The 15,766-nt window shown below is 39.8% G+C and overlaps 1 protein-coding gene across 3 annotated transcripts in view; it reads left to right on the top strand.

Moving 5' to 3' along the window:
- The window catches only part of POC1B (POC1 centriolar protein B), a 97,618-nt gene extending 85,450 nt beyond the window's left edge, over window positions 1-12,168 (top strand). For all 3 annotated transcript variants that reach the window (XM_023257291.2, XM_023257289.2, XM_023257290.2), the window contains 2 exons: window positions 7,642-7,860; window positions 11,800-12,168. In XM_023257291.2, coding sequence (XP_023113059.1) covers window positions 7,642-7,860; window positions 11,800-11,904 — 324 coding nt within the window. In that variant the 3' untranslated portion in view covers window positions 11,905-12,168. The remainder of the gene's footprint in view (window positions 1-7,641; window positions 7,861-11,799) is intronic.
- The last annotated feature ends 3,598 nt before the right edge of the window (window positions 12,169-15,766 follow it).

Below are 15,766 nucleotides of genomic sequence, written 5' to 3'. Positions count from 1 at the left end.
AGCCAACACTGACTTATTTTAACCCATTTATTATATATCTGAAGGCCACGTCATTGGTTATCTTTACATGTGACATGCCTACTTTTGCATTCCTATTTGTCAGAAAGTCTTTATGCTAGGCCATTAGAAACCATCAAGTATGCTGGAGGGGGGTGGTGGGTAAAAATCAAGAAGTGATTTGCAGATTTGTAGTTAAGTGATAATTGCTTCCATTGCTCCCTTATTGTGCCTCTGAAGAGGCATTTCAGACTAATTTTTAGTAGAGAATGGCATTAGCTTAACTTTGGGTTTTTGCTTCTCTCCAAATACTGTCAAATTATCAATATTTATATTTTGTTCATGGTTCAACCGATATAGGACAGTGAATTCAGTGAATCGCAATCAAAGTTCCACAACAGCTGAGCCCTATCAGTGTCTCATGCACTGTACTAGACACCTGAGAAAAAAAAGATAAAGTTATGGCCACTGAACTCAAGAGACTACCTGTCATAAACCAACTAGTTGGGAATATAGACATATGAACACAAATATAACAAGAAATGACAGTGCTCTACTGATGGCAGGAATAATGACTTATGAGAGTGAAGTTACACCCGTGATTAGTTCTGACTTGCTCACCCAGACGGAGTGAGTGAGAAGAGGAGGGGGAGGAGGAGGAGGAGGAGGGAGGGGAGGGGAGGGGAGGGGAGGGGAGGGGAGGGGAGGGGAAGAGAGGAAGGGAATGAATGTAATACATGATCTCCCAGGTGTAATGGAGCACCACAGTATCTTGAATGTTCCATTGTTCATTATATAAATAGTAATAGTTTAATGTGGGGCCCTTGATTACATTGTTGCATGGTTAATTTCCTGATAAAAATTTGCTTACAAATGCCACAATTTTCAATTTCTATTAATGTATTAAAAATTCATTCTCTAAGTGATGAGTGAAAAATTGTGCATTAATTTTTCCATGACATCTACACAACCTGCTAAGAGCCCTTTGACCCCAGAATATCAGAGCTTTTATATATAGGTCTCCAGCCCATCAAAGCTGTTGGCATTAGTCAACGCTGTACCTCTTGTTTTATTTTGTATGTTCCGATGGGGAGTCAAGCCTTTTAACGTGTAGAAATAAGGGTTTCTCAGCCACTCAGATTTATTCATGCAGTTGGTGAGGCTGCATTTTCCATCTTTGAGATGGCAACCATGGGCCTATCCAAGGACAGGGGTGGTGATTGTCCTGCCATCCTTTTGGAGGAAGCGGTTCCTTGGAGAACTATAAGCTCCATGAAGGAAGGTGCCACATCTCCCTTGCTCTTTGCTGTGGCTTTAATGCCTACCATTGGAGGCCTTCGTTTGCTGACTCAGCCAGCGAAAGAGCTCTTCTTACCTCCCTGTACTTCACGTGTCAGCAATAAAAGAGATAAGGGAACATAGTGTGATTTCTTCCTTTTATGAAGTACCAAAGCATTTGCTCTTTTCTGCAGTCTTCTAGTCATTTGTCTGCCCGTGTTTCTTGTTCATTCTGCAGTGCAAGTGATGTGCCAGGCGCTGCAAACGTTCTGGGCCTTGCTCTGTCTTCATTCTCTCACCACAAGAGAGAATTCTCGAGAGCAGAATTCTTACACACTTCTCTTGCACCATGCTTACATTTATTTTTTTTTTTCAATTTAAAAAAAATGTAGGTCCACATTAGTTAACATATAGTGTAATATTGTTTTCAGGAATAGAACTTAGTGATTCATCACTTAGTTACAACACCCAGTGCTCATCCCAACAAGTGCCCTCCTTCATGACCATCACCCATTTAGCCCATCCCCCACCCAACACCCCTCCAGAAACCCTCAGTTTGTGGATATTTAAGAGTTTCTTATGGTTTGTCTCCCTCTCTTTTTATCTTATTTTTCTTTCCTTTACCCTATGTTCATCTGTTTTGTGTCTTAAATTCCACATATGGGTGAAATCATATGCTACTTATCTTTCTCTGACTTACTTTCCTTAGCATGATATATTCTGACTCCATCCGTGTTGTTGCAAATGGCAAGATTTCATTCATTTTGGTCGGCGACATAAAATTTAACGTTGGTAAATGCTTAGTATGATGTTGGTGCTTGGGAAGCATTTATCCAGGAAATGAATGCTAGCAGCTTTGAGGTAGGGGAGGGCCTGATTCACTGAGAGCAGTAGGGACCAAAGCCTCACTTGCTCGACTTTGGATGGCCCAGAATCTTAAACATATTTTTGCCTTTCTCATTTTTTTAATTTTTTTATTTTATGGATGAGTGTGTTAAAACTTCCCCAAGCTGTGCATCTCTCTCTCCCTGTACAAATAAGACGCAAAGTTGGGGTTGGTTCATGGGAAAGAATCTGCTAATTTCTAGGCTCCAGTACCTCTGAGAGACAGCTACGTCAGGTGGCTAATGTAGAATGTAGATCAAGTTCTTCCCCTCTCTCTGCCCATACCCTTTTCTGTGTTTTATTCATCTCCACATGTCATATCATAGTAATCTATTTGATGCTGGTCCCAACAAGAAAAGCATTGTTAAGACTGCATTGAGATCTTTTACTCCCTAGACAGTCTAGGGTCTTAAAATCTTTCCTTTGTCCACTTCCTGTTACCCTTTCTTCACTAACCACTCTGACTGCAAAGCCCCAGAATTCAATGACTGGTTTCTTAATTAGGTTGAGGCCTTTCCCCATGAATGGCTGGAACTGTTGCCATAGCATCACTAGTGATATTTGCATGTACTTATGTAGGTGTGATGTGACCCATGTGAAAAAGACTGCCTTGGTCATATGGAGTGTTTGGTTTCCATCTTTGAGAACAGTAATAAAATCTGCATACAAACGCTTAACATATTCAAAAGGATTCAAGTTCCTGCCCAGTCGAGGGGATGCAGTGGTAAGGGAGTGGGCATAGCACAGTCTAGTGAGGGAGACAGACAGTAAACTAGGAACAAATATGTAGACACCAACTCTGATCAGTTATGGAGGAAAACATCAGGATGCCATGTTGGAGAATGGACGGTCCAGTTTCAGGAAGGTGGTCAGGGAAGACCTTCTGAAGTGACAATTCAGCCGACATTTAGAGATCAAAAAGAATTCAGTTCTGCTGGAAGGGCAGAGAAGGCATTGCAGGCAGAGCAGAAGCAATGTTAAAAAGAAAAAAAAAGTCTGTTCTTTGAGGAGGAATTATTTTGGGATGAGGATCATTGCGTTGTACATGGCCATCCACACATTGTTCCCGATCGGTGAGATGACTGCCCAGGATCTGGAATGCAGGCCGTGATTGTGAGGCAGGGCTTCTCAGCAAATCCTTTTTATATTTCATACTCATCTTTACGGGGCTTTCATTTCCATCATTGCCACCAGCCACTAGCTGGGGACCCAGGTAAAGAAATTCTGTATGTTTCTTTCCCACTTCCCTTAGCTCAGAGCATGAATGAGTGGGTCATAGTTGCTTCTGGCTAATCAGTAACATTAAAAATCCTTTGTGTTAACTTGTTCTTCCATGGTCTGTGATTGCTAGGAATTTTGCTTCTGGACATTTTAATGACAATTTTAGCTTTACTTCCCCAGTGGAATGAATAATTCAAAGGGTTAGTAATGAGATTGTTTTGGGGTGTGGATTTTAATGAGAGCTTCATATCCTAAAATAATACCACTCAGGTATTTTGGGTTCACACTTTAACATTGTCAGGCACATCACAAAGGGGGAAAATAGGGGTACAGAGCAAAAATGCTCAGTGACCAGGATGGTTTTTGAAGATAAATATAACCTGCTAGGCAATAAAACAAAAATATAAGTTTATAAATTTCAGAGGGTGAAAAGTAGAAAAGATGTATTACCAAATGACTGAAGGGCGCAAGCTTCAGGAGAGCCAAATCTTGGGTCATGCTACCCACTGCTAGGTTCTCACTGCCTAGAATGGTGCCTAGCACAGAGCAGGGCCCCGGGACTATTCGTTGAGTGAACAAACAGAGAGACCCTGAGCCAGATACACTTAGCTAGGTAGGAGTACAAAGATGCATTTTATACATACTTTTAAAATACACTTCAACTGTGAATGGTGGATTTTGAGTTTTTTATTATTTTCAACAAATGGTGAATTTGTAAGATTGTGACAGAGGAAACTTGAAAGTTTTCATATTCCTAAAAAAATGGTTGGAAGGATCATGGAGATTTATGATTGGTTACATCTCATACATCTTTCCTACATGTATGTATGGCCCTGGGCAAGTTACTCAATCTCTCTGTATCTCTGTTTCCTCATTTGTAAAATGGGAATATTAGTAGAACCTACTTGATGGGATTATTGTGAGAATTAAATCAGATCATGTGTGTAAAGTACTTGAAACAGTACCAAGTATAAAACAAGCCCTGTTGTCACCGTCATCATCATCATCATCATTAAGGTAACATGTTTGAGGTGACCTCTCTCAGGAACTCTCATGTGATAACCAGAAATGTAAAATTGATTAAAAACTTTAAATTTTTTTCTGTGATATGTATTTGGATTTTTGTTTGTTTTTCACAATAGCTTTAACATGATATATTTCACATACTATAAAATTCACCCTATTAAAGTGTATGATTCAATGGTTTTTAGTATATTCACAAAGTTGTGTAACCATCACCAGTATCTAATTTTAGAACTATTTTACCACTCCAGAAATAATCTTAGAACATTTTATTTCCTTCCTCCCTTCCTTCCTTCCTTCCTTCCTTCCTTCCTTCCTTCCTTCCTTCCTTCCTTCCTCCTTCCCTCCCTCCCTCCCTCCTTCCCTCCCTTCCTTTCTCTCTCTCTCTCTCTCTCTCTCTCTCTCTCTCTCTCTCTCTCTCTCTCTCTTTTTGGCTCCATACCCAACATGGGTCTTAAACTCACAACCTTGAGATCAAGAGTCCCATGCTTTACAGACCGAGCCAGCCAGGTGACTGAGAATTTTAGATCATTTTCATCACCCTCATACCCACTACCAGTATCTCCCCCTTCTTCTCTCCTCCTAGGTCCTGGCAACCACTAATCTCAGTCTGTCTTCATACATTTATCTATTCTGACCATTTCACGTACATGAAATCATACAAAGCATGGCCTTTGTATATAGCTTCTTTAACTTAGCTTAATGTTTTCAAGGCTCATTCACATTGTAGCATATATTAGTACTCCTTTCCTTTTTGGGTAAATAACATTCATTGTATGGTTATACCACATTTTGTTTATCCATTCATTATCACAGCATTTGGATGCATATGAATTGTTTCCATTTTCTGGGCTATTATGAATAATGCCTCCATGACATTCATGAGCAAGTTTCGTTTATCTTGGGTATTTACCAAGGAATGGAATTGCTAGGTCTTTTGGTAATTCTTTAACATTTCAAGGAACTACCCAAACTATTTTCCAAAGTGGTTGTACCTTTATACAGTTGCACTAGTGAATATATTGAGGGTTCCAATTTCTCTACATCTTCACCAACATTTCTTAGATTCTGTCTTTTTTGTTTTAGTCATCCTAGTGGGTGTGAAGTGGTATCTCATTGTGGCTTTGATTTGCATTTATTTGCCTGATGGCTAATGATGTTGAGCATCTTTCTTTGAACTTGCCATTTGTGTATCTTTGGAGAAACATCTATTCAGATACTTTCACCATGTTTTGAGGTATTTTTCTTTTTATATGTGATTTGTAAGTGTTCATATGTTCTTTATATGTTCATCAACAAGTCTCTTATCAAATATATGATTTGCAAATATTTTCTTCCATTCTGTGGAGTTTTTTTTTTTCAGTTTCTTGATCATGTCTTTTGAAGTACAAAAGTGTTTCATTTTGATAAAGTCCAATTTATTTAGTCAGTTATTTGTACTTTTGGTGTTGTGTCTAAATAGCCTCTGTCTATCCAAGGTCAGGAAAATTTGTATGTTTTCTTCTCAGAGTTTTATAGTTTTAGTTCTTATATTTAAGTCTATGATCCATATTGAGGTAATTTTGTATATGGTGTGAGGTAAGGGTCCAAATCCATTCTTTTGAAATTAGACATCTACTTTTTCCAGCATCATTTGTGAAAAGCACTATTCTTTCACCATTAAATTGTCTTGGCAACCTTGTTAAAAAAAAAAAAAAAAACAGTTGACCATAGGTGGAAGGACTATTTCTGGACTCTCAGTTCTATTCCGTTGATCTATATGTTTGTCTTTATGACTACTGTAGTTTTGTAGTAAATTTTTAAATTGGGAAGTGTGAGTCCTCTAACTTTATTCTTCAATATTATTTTGGCTATTCTGGGTTCCTTGCATTCCTTATGAATTTTAGATCAGCTTGTCAATTTCTGCAAACCAGGCAGCTAAGATTTTGATAGGAATTGTATTGAATCTGTACATATCAATTTGGGGAGTATTGCCATCTTAACAGTATTAAGTGTTCTGGTTGGTCTATGAACGTGTCACAGGTGTGGATGCCTTTCCATTTATTTATATCCTTAATTTCTTTCGGTGATGTTTGCAGTTTTCAATGTATCAGTCTTACACTTCTTTTATTAAATTTATCCTAAGTATTTTATTCTTTTTGGTGCTATTGTAAATGGAGGTTTTTTTTTTTTTTTTTAACTTTATTTTCAGGTTGTTCATTACCAATTGTTTGGAGGGTTTTTATGTTTTTTGTGTTGCTGTGGTAAAATATACACAACATAAAATTTACCCTTTTGATCATTTTTAAGTGCACAGTTTACTGGCAATAAGTATTCACAGTGTTGTGTAATCATCACCACTATCTATTTTGAGAACTTTTTCACCATTCCAAATAGAAACTCTGGACCCATCAAACAATAACTCCACCCTCCCCGTCCCTCCTGCCCATAGTAACCTTTACTATTTCTCTATGAATTTGCCTATTTTACATACCTCATATTAGTAGACTCATACACTATTTTCCTTTGTGTTTGGCTTATTTCACTTAGCATAGTATTTTCAGGGTTCATCCTGTTGTAGCATGTATCAGAATTCCAGTCATTTTTGTGGCTAAATAATGTTCTATTGTATGTGTATACCACATTTTGTTTATATGTTTACCTGCTAATGGATACTCCTGTTGTTTCCACCTTTCGGCTATTGTGAATAAAGCTGCTATGAACAATGGTGTAAAAGTATCTAAGTCTCTGCTCTCAGTTCTTTTGGATTTATCCTTAGGAGTGGAATTGTTAGATCATATGGTAATTCTATGTTTAACTTTTTGTGGAACAGCCAAACTGTTTCCTACGGCAGCTGCACCATTTTATATTCCCACCAGCAATTGCATGAGCGTTCTGATTTCTCCACATCCTCACCAATACTTGTTATTTTCGATTTTTGTAAAAATAATAGTCATCTTGATATGGTATTTGTTTTTAATTAAGAATTGGACTGCATCTAACAGTCTTTTTAGTGGTAGAATGCCTCATCTTTAAGACAGATACATACAAAGTGTATTTCATTAAAATACCAAGGGAAATAGTAAATTTTCTCTATTCATTGTTAGCTTTATTTTCTCCCTGCAATAGTAATTTCTATAATACTGTAATTGAGGGTAAATAATTAAATGAAAGCTGGGTATTTAGAAGAGGAATATTGAAAACTCCTTTTAAGGCTTGGAAAATATAACTCTTCCTATCTTTTCTATGATGTCAAAGACAACAGATACCACTGTTAGAACCTTAGCAGACAAAGGTGAAGAGATCAACAGTTATTTCTTGAACCCTTCTTTATTGTCATCGGAATGTTCACCAACAACCTCGAAAAAGAAAACAGAAGACACGAGTGACTTCCCTTCTGAGAGCCAGAGAAGCATACCACTCGCCGTGACCGATGCTTTAGAGCACATCATGGAACAACTCAGTGTTTTGACACAGGTGGGTTAGTGTGCTTTACGTGTACTTCAGGGTGAGTTAAAATAATCCTGGTTGCGGTAGTTTGCAGAACTTGCAGAGCAGGGGGAAGTTCTTTTTTCTCAGAAAGGCAAGCTCAGGGTGGCCATTGATATAGCAAGGCATGCTCTGCTGGGCTGCTCTAGTAAGATCTTACAGAGGGCATGCGTGTGTGTGCCCGTGAATGTGCGCGTGCGCGCGCATACACATGCTCGCGTGCGTGCGCGCGCGCGCGCACACACACACACACACACACACACACACACACACACACACACACCTGCCATGGCACTTTATCTGGCTTCTGGGGGCCAGAGGGCACGGTGGAGACTATAAAGAATGGCACTGGTACTCCATGCAGTAAATGTATTTGATTCTGCCCAATAACATTTTACTCTAAGATTTTTGATGTAGTATGTTCAGATTAGGACATTATCAAAGAAATATTTAGGGCTATTGAAAAAATGGTGAACAGTTTTTGGTTAGAATGAAATTTTGACAGTTTATAGTTCTTCCCTTAGAGTTCTTCCCTTCCCCTTTAGAGGCAAGGAGCAGATATTCTCACTGTCCAAGATGTAACTTTCCTCACTTCAAAGCTTTTTACATTGATGTTGTGTTCTTCTGGAGGTGATAGTTTTTATAGTTTTTGCATTCTTGTTTTAGAATTTTAACTTGTCCGTTGATGCCATTTTACATTTGCAAAGAAGGTATACTATGGATCTTTATGTACCAAAGGTCTTCCAACTCTCGGTCAGGAGATAATAGATGTCATTTAAGAGAAGTTGTGTGTTGAAATGGATACATCAAAGGTTTCTCCTCCAGCTCTGCTGATTGTTTCCTTTGAAGAAGTCTTACTTTCCTGCAATACGTAGAATGAGCAGAACTTGTTTTAAGTTATACAGAAAGAGAGGCTATAATGTGAACTGGAGAGATGTCGATTACTTTTCCATAATACATATTTCATGTTGGAATAGCTCTTGCATAGAAATCATCTCATTCTGTTCTCATCACTGCTGTACGTTATAATCACCTGGACAGTTCTAAAGCATACAGATGGCCAGTTCTCATCTCCACAGAATCCATTGCCATAGGTCTGGGGTAAGGCCCTGACATTTGTCTCTTTGCCCAATATGATTATGTTTTACAGCCAGGGTTTAGAACCACTAATTAAATGAATACTAAAAACAAGGGATAACATCTCAGAGCCTTTAGAGGCAAGGGGCATATATGTGGATTTGGGGCCCTGTCAGAATGTGGGAAAGAGCCAGGTGAGAACTTGGAGTCATCATACGATTTGTTCAATGAAACTCATATTAAAATCACCAGTTTTCATTTTGCAATATTGTGCTGAAGGTGACTTTCTCTGTATTTATCAGACATTTCTTTCCTTTAAAGGCAGTTTCCCTTTCAGATTTAGTTTGGGTTGGCTTATTTCCCATATTGCCCCAACTTCTTCACCTATACTGTTGCATTCGATGTCAGGTTGTTCTTAGAGACTCTTCCAAATGAGTCTGTCCACTCTCTATTCTTTTAGCCTCGATCCATCTCTCCCAATTCAAGGCTAAATGAATCACTTTAAGCTTTATTGACTGTTCCTTTTAATTGTGAAAGGCTGGCTTTCTTTTTACAATTAAAGAGGTTAAAAGCAAGCCCAGCACACTTGCAAAATAGAAACACTGAATCTGTGGGCACGTAGCAAGTAAAATAAACATGTTCTGATGCACTTTAATTACAGATGACTGAACACCTAACTCAGTGTTTATAACCTATCTGTACTGAACTGTAATTAGAAATAAATTAAAATAAAATTACATTTTATATGGTAGATGAATGGAGTTAACCGGTGTTCAGGGTATTGATAATATACATATAAATCCCTTCGGTGGGACTGGAATAATGTGTGTAAAATATATGGCAAAATGCTTGGTCCATATACGTACTCAAGAAATGGTAAAAAATATTATCAGCATCATTTTTTAATTAGTCAAAATATATAGTATGAAATATAAAAGTAAAAGCTGGTAAATAATGGTATTTTAAAAATTGTTTACCTTCAGAGGGTGATAGGGAATCAATTTATTATCTTGAAACTTACTGACTAAAATAACCAAGCATTTATTTTGCCTTTTTTTTTATTAAAAAATAATTTTTTTTAACGTTTATTTATTTTTGAGACAGGGAGAGACAGAGCATGAATGGGGGAGGGTCAGAGAGAGAGGGAGACACAGAATCTGAAACAGGCTCCAGGCTCTGAGCTGTCAGCACAGAGCCCGACGCGGGGCTCGAACTCACGGAGTGTGAGATCATGACCTGAGCCGAAGTCGGATGCTTAACCGACTGAGCCACCCAGTCGCCCCTATTTTGCCTTTCTTATATGAACTCTAGTACTGGATAGCCACGTAGTAGATGAGGAAAGTGTCTCTTATTAATGAATTATCCCAACTAATACTTTTTTAAAGGATGAGATTAGAATATCATCATTTACAATCCTCAAGAATGAATAGATTTATGCATTGAGCAGTTCCCAACATCACGAGAAAAGAAATGATCAAACCTTATTAACATGGCTTCTAACAAAATAGACCACTACCTGTAGTCTTATCTATAGATCTCAGTAGATCTGTAGTCTTACAGACCTAATATGAGTCTCCTCAAGCCTTTGAATCCAGCTGCCAATTTGTAGAGCATACAGAGAACCAAACGGACCAGACTGTACCCTCAGCGTGCTCTTTTTCACCTTCAGACTGGTGGCAGTGCTACAGGCAAACTCTACTTGAAATGGCCTGAGTCTGTCAACAAACAAATTATAAAGAAAAAAAAGGGAGAGGGGATGAGAAGCTGTAGATTAAAAGGAACTTTAAATGACATGTCAAACTTTGCAAATGGGTGAGACGAAATTATAGTGTCTAGGGATGTACACCTGAAAGATAAAACCATAAAGAGACACAAGAAAGTAATTTGGTCAGGAAAGTGGCTACTATTGGGGGAGGACAGAAGTGGGGACTTTGCGAGGCACCTGGGAGTAACTCTGGGGCGGCTGGCAGCGTTCCAGTTCTTGACCTGGGTGCTGGTTATGAGGGTACTTTTCTCATGAGAATTCACTAAGGGACATGTGTTTTGTGCAATTTCCTGAATCCATTTTATTTTAGAATAAAAAGTTTAAAAGAAATAGAAAAGATTAAAGATGAAGTAGTCAATATCACAAAAAATTGGACTTGCCACATTTAAAAGTAGCCGTGTGTGTGTGTGTGTGTGTGTGTGTGTGTGTGTTTAGTCAGAAGCTCATTTATTAGCCAAAGGAGTTAGAATAGCTAAGATTCACCAAGTCCTGGGTGCCAGGCACCAGCATAAGCATTTTACATGCATTATTTCATCCAGTCTTCCTAACAACCCTGTGAGGTGCTGGTACCATTTTCAGGCTGTGAGAACTGATGCCAGTCATTAACAATATTTTCAAAGTAAGCTAGGTTTCCAGCTCCCTGGGGTGGTATAGCTATGGTCCATCATGGATTGATCGTGCCAGAATGGCAGTGATGACATTTAAGGAGCCCGTGGGCTGGGCGGGTGGCGCTCCGCCCCCACTCCCCACACTGCCGTGTAGCATGAAAGCCCACTTAGAACGGTTCGTGTGGCCTCTTCCCTGGCATCCGTGCCTTAGGAGGCCAGACAAGAATGGTCTACAGAGTCCTCATCTTTTTTCTCAACAAAGGCGTCAGATTTTATCTTTTCCTCAAATTGCTTGCTAGTGCTTTTTGCCCCACGGTAGAGCCCAGAAGCTGAACAAGCCCTGGGGCTAATTTTGAGCCCCTTCCTGGCAAAAGGGTGGACATGCCAGTTCCTAAAAGGATCCCCTATGCAGAGATTACCATCACCGTCCTCACCATCAGGTCACCAGGCATTGATTATTTTGTCCTCCTTTTACAGACTGTTTCAATCTTGGAGCAGCGACTGACTTTGACAGAGGATAAGCTGAAAGACTGCCTTGAAAATCAGCACAGGCTTCTCAGTGCTATCCAGCAGAAAAGCTAAATAGAAAAGTATGAGCAGAGGCATGATAAACGAACACGTGTACGTAGGCTCGGGAAGGTAGTACGAGACGCTCCCTTCATGCAACACAACCACGTGCTGATTATAATGATCATGGCATCTCTTAAAAGGGTGAGCAACAGAACCAAAGGCAGAAAAGGCACAATTAACGACCAATTTAAACACACAAATCAACGTCAAGGACTAATTCAAATCATTACTGATTATAATTGCAGTAATAAAGTGGTAAGTATTCAAGTGGCTCTATATTTTCCCCCATATTATTTTGAATGCCAGTTTTCATTTATAGTCCAAATCCTGCCAGGAAAGTAATCAAATCTTTGAGTTTCATTGTTAAATCATTGCAGTTAATCACGTTCAGGCAATTCCTTAAAGCAATGGATGTGTTTCTTTAGTGAACAACGCCGTTGGGGTGAAGTAATACAGTTACCTCTAAAACAGCATCCTGTATGCAGAGAATGAGTTAGTGCTCTGACTCATATTTCTTTTAGCTCAAAAACATTTATTCTTTCTTAACAATGCCCTGAAGTGCTGATCTTACAAAATTCCCAAAGTGTAGAATTTCCACAGCAAGAACACGCTTATTTTAATTAGCAACAGCACATACGTGGCACAGGGCGGTGGGTTGTTACTTAACTTATGTTGTACATGGCTTATCCTTTGCTCAACCTGAAAGAAAATGAAGAGCTAAAAATGCGAGAAGCTCACGCGTCTTTCCTCTCGTAGATGAGTGCACTGAATGATTTGGGTGGTGTCCAGACCTAAGCCCTGGTTTACAAAGCCGGCATTAAGAGTGGTTTCAGTAAGCTCTGGAGCTTGAAAGATGCAACGGTGATATTTACAAATACACACACATGTACATTCACATGCTTCAGAAATGTTGCTGAGGGTGATTTTGGCAGCTGAGTAAGAAGTCCGTATAATATTCACATCATTGTCTTCCTATTTTTTTTTTAAATGAATGTGATTTAAAACAAAATGAAATTGAGGCTGGCCTTCTAAAAAATGCTTAGGGTGATTTGGTTACAAATTAAGAATTTTGTTTTATCTAAAACAAGGGATTAAATTGAAGAAAAACAGATTAATATTAGCTTGTTTTTCTGTTAACCTAAATCAAGAACAAAGAAGGTGGGAGAGGGCAGTCACATTTATGCTATCTGTAGGTAACATGGGGAAAATGTTTTGAAAAAGAAGCAAAAGTCACATCCTATTTATGTACGATTCTGTATTTATAAATTTTGCCCAAATAATTTCAATCATATCTATAAGGTGGTTTTTAAAAAAATCATCTCATTCTGTGTTTTAAGTGCCTTTTTGTATTGTACTAAGTGTGAACTTGTAGACATTTTCAAGAGTTTATAAAGACTAAGTGGTATTGTATTTTTATAACCTTGTACAAAAGACCAAGAAATGAAATGTCATAATGTTTTTTGTTTACAATTTCTTAAGCCTCACACAATAAAGACACTTTACCTTAAAAAAAAAAAAAAGTTGTTCCTTTCTTTCTAAATGATTAAACCTTGAAATACTAAACTTCTTATCCAGATCAGGCACCTTTAACTGTGTATAACAATCTCCTGGAGCATCTGTCCAAGTGTCCGGGGCCCTGTCCCCTGAGTGTACGCCTCACCAGGTTGGTTGGGACCCAACCGTCTGCATCTTGAAGAAGCTCACAGGTGGTGTAGATGCTGGCTGGCCTAAGGCCCACGCTGTAGAAACCGGTGGTGAAGCTATAGCCACTTCTTACGACACCCACGTATTTTTACAGCCATCACAGACCTTTGTAAGGGATCTAAAAACAGTGATGATATAAATTAACATGCCTCGAAACTGGGGCATCTGGGTGGCTCAGTCGGTTGGGCGTCCGACTTCAGCTTGGGTCATGATCTCACAGTTTGTGAGTTCGAGCCCCGCGTCGGGCTCGGTGCTGACAGCTCAGAGCCTGGAGCCCGCTTCGGATTCTGTGTCTCCTTCTCTCTCTGCCTCTCCCTGACTTGTCCTCTGTCTCTGTCTCTTAAAAATAAATAAATGTTTAAAAAAACATTTTTAGTGCCTTGGAACTTGTTCAAGAGAGTCACTTATGATCTCTTCCCTCTTTTTCTAGCTTCTAATTGGTCTTCATCCGATTTCCAGCCTCTCATCTGTCCTAACCTGTGTATTCAACTGCCTCATCAACACCTCCACTTGGAAGACTAGTAGGCCTTTCTGAATATGTCCGAAACCAAACTCTGCTCCCCCAGCCACCAGCCAGCTCCTCCCCTAGTCTACCCATCTCTTCTGGCAGGTGCTCAGCCCAAAGACCTTAGAGTTAGGCTTGCCTCCTTTCTCTCACACCTCACATTCCATTCCTTCAGCAGATTTCGTCTCCATCACCTGCCAGGGCCCAAGCCACCGTTGCCCCTTACCTGGACAACTACATGTGCCTCCTGGCCGGCCTGCCTGCTGCCCTCCTCGCATGGTAGGCCAGAGCGGTCACTGAAAAGCGAGTTTAAATGTGTGGCTCTTCTGCTCAAAACCTTTCAGGGCTTCCCATCCTACTCGGAGCCAAAGCTCAAGCCTTGACAGTAGTGATGTGACCCCTATCCCCTCCTCGTGGACCTGCTCTCCCTTCTGCCTTGGATCTCCCTTAACTGCCCTCTGGCCGTAGCGGCCTCTTTGCCTGCCTTTGAAGAAGTAAAACAGCTCCCACCTGAGCGCATTTGTACTTGACATTCTCTCTGCCTGGAACACTGTCCCCTCCTAACATTCCAGCCCCGCTCACAGCCTGCCTTTTCAGAGGTGTCCTCCCTGAGCACCCAGTGTGAAATCATTCACTTCCACTCATTCCCTGCGTGTCTCCGGTCCAACGTAGACAGCAATACAGGTGCTATTCTGCCTCTTCCACGGTGGCTCTACGTTCTCAAAAATCAAGCGCTATCTTCAGATGCCCCACCGAGCACATCGCCTCATGCACAGGAACTCGGCAGATACTTGTTGAGTAAATGAGAACTTTCATTGATTCGAGTGGTTTTAAAATGTTTGTTGTTCAATCCACTTCCAGCCAAAAGCAGTAAAAACTAGATCGAGGGGATTGGAAGAAATAGCATAGGTAGCAATTTAGATGCTTGATGTTTGGGGCAGAGGGGGCATTGCTCTGACTTGCTGTTTGTTGCATAGCTTAACAGTGACATGCTAGGTCCTAGCTGTGTGACCTTTAGGAAAGGTACTCACAAAGCTGCCTTTCCTTACCTATAAAAGGTGACAATAACAACTGAATTATGTTTGTGAGATGATTAGCACAGTAGCTATCACAGAGTGAAGTGCTCAATACATGGTGGGTATTATTGCTATTTATTAATCATTTTGTTTCCCCGGACTGCATTTTCAAATACTATTTCAACTGTAACTGTGGCAAGGATACAGGTATGTCGTGGTAATGAATGGAAGTGTGATATGTAATCCAAAATTAAGGTATTAAAAGTACAACAAAAAGAATAACTGCATAAAAGAAATTAGCCTTCCGCACACAGAAAACCTCAAGGTTCAGGCCAAAAGCTAGCCTCTGAGCAACTTCAGAGGAATTCAGCCTGAGAATACAAATGCCATAATTACCCTCAATAAAGGCAGGGCAAAAATGGGAAGTGGGAGAAGGGCCTGGAATGTGAACCAGTAAGTGCCAGTAAGACCAAGACTTACCCGGAACTCATATTATCCTTGGCCTCTGACATTTGGAGAACAAGTATTATTTGCTTTCTGCCTTTTCTTGAAAGACAAAGCAGTCCAGATCGTCACTTAACGTTTCATTCCCGTGAGGAGCAAACTTGGAGTCTGTTGTTCCCAAGATAAATCCTGTGCATCTAAGAGG

Source organism: Felis catus, chromosome B4 (assembly GCF_018350175.1).
Source record: "Felis catus isolate Fca126 chromosome B4, F.catus_Fca126_mat1.0, whole genome shotgun sequence".
Lineage (NCBI taxonomy): Eukaryota > Metazoa > Chordata > Mammalia > Carnivora > Felidae > Felis > Felis catus.
This window is presented reverse-complemented; position numbering and strand designations above follow the sequence as displayed.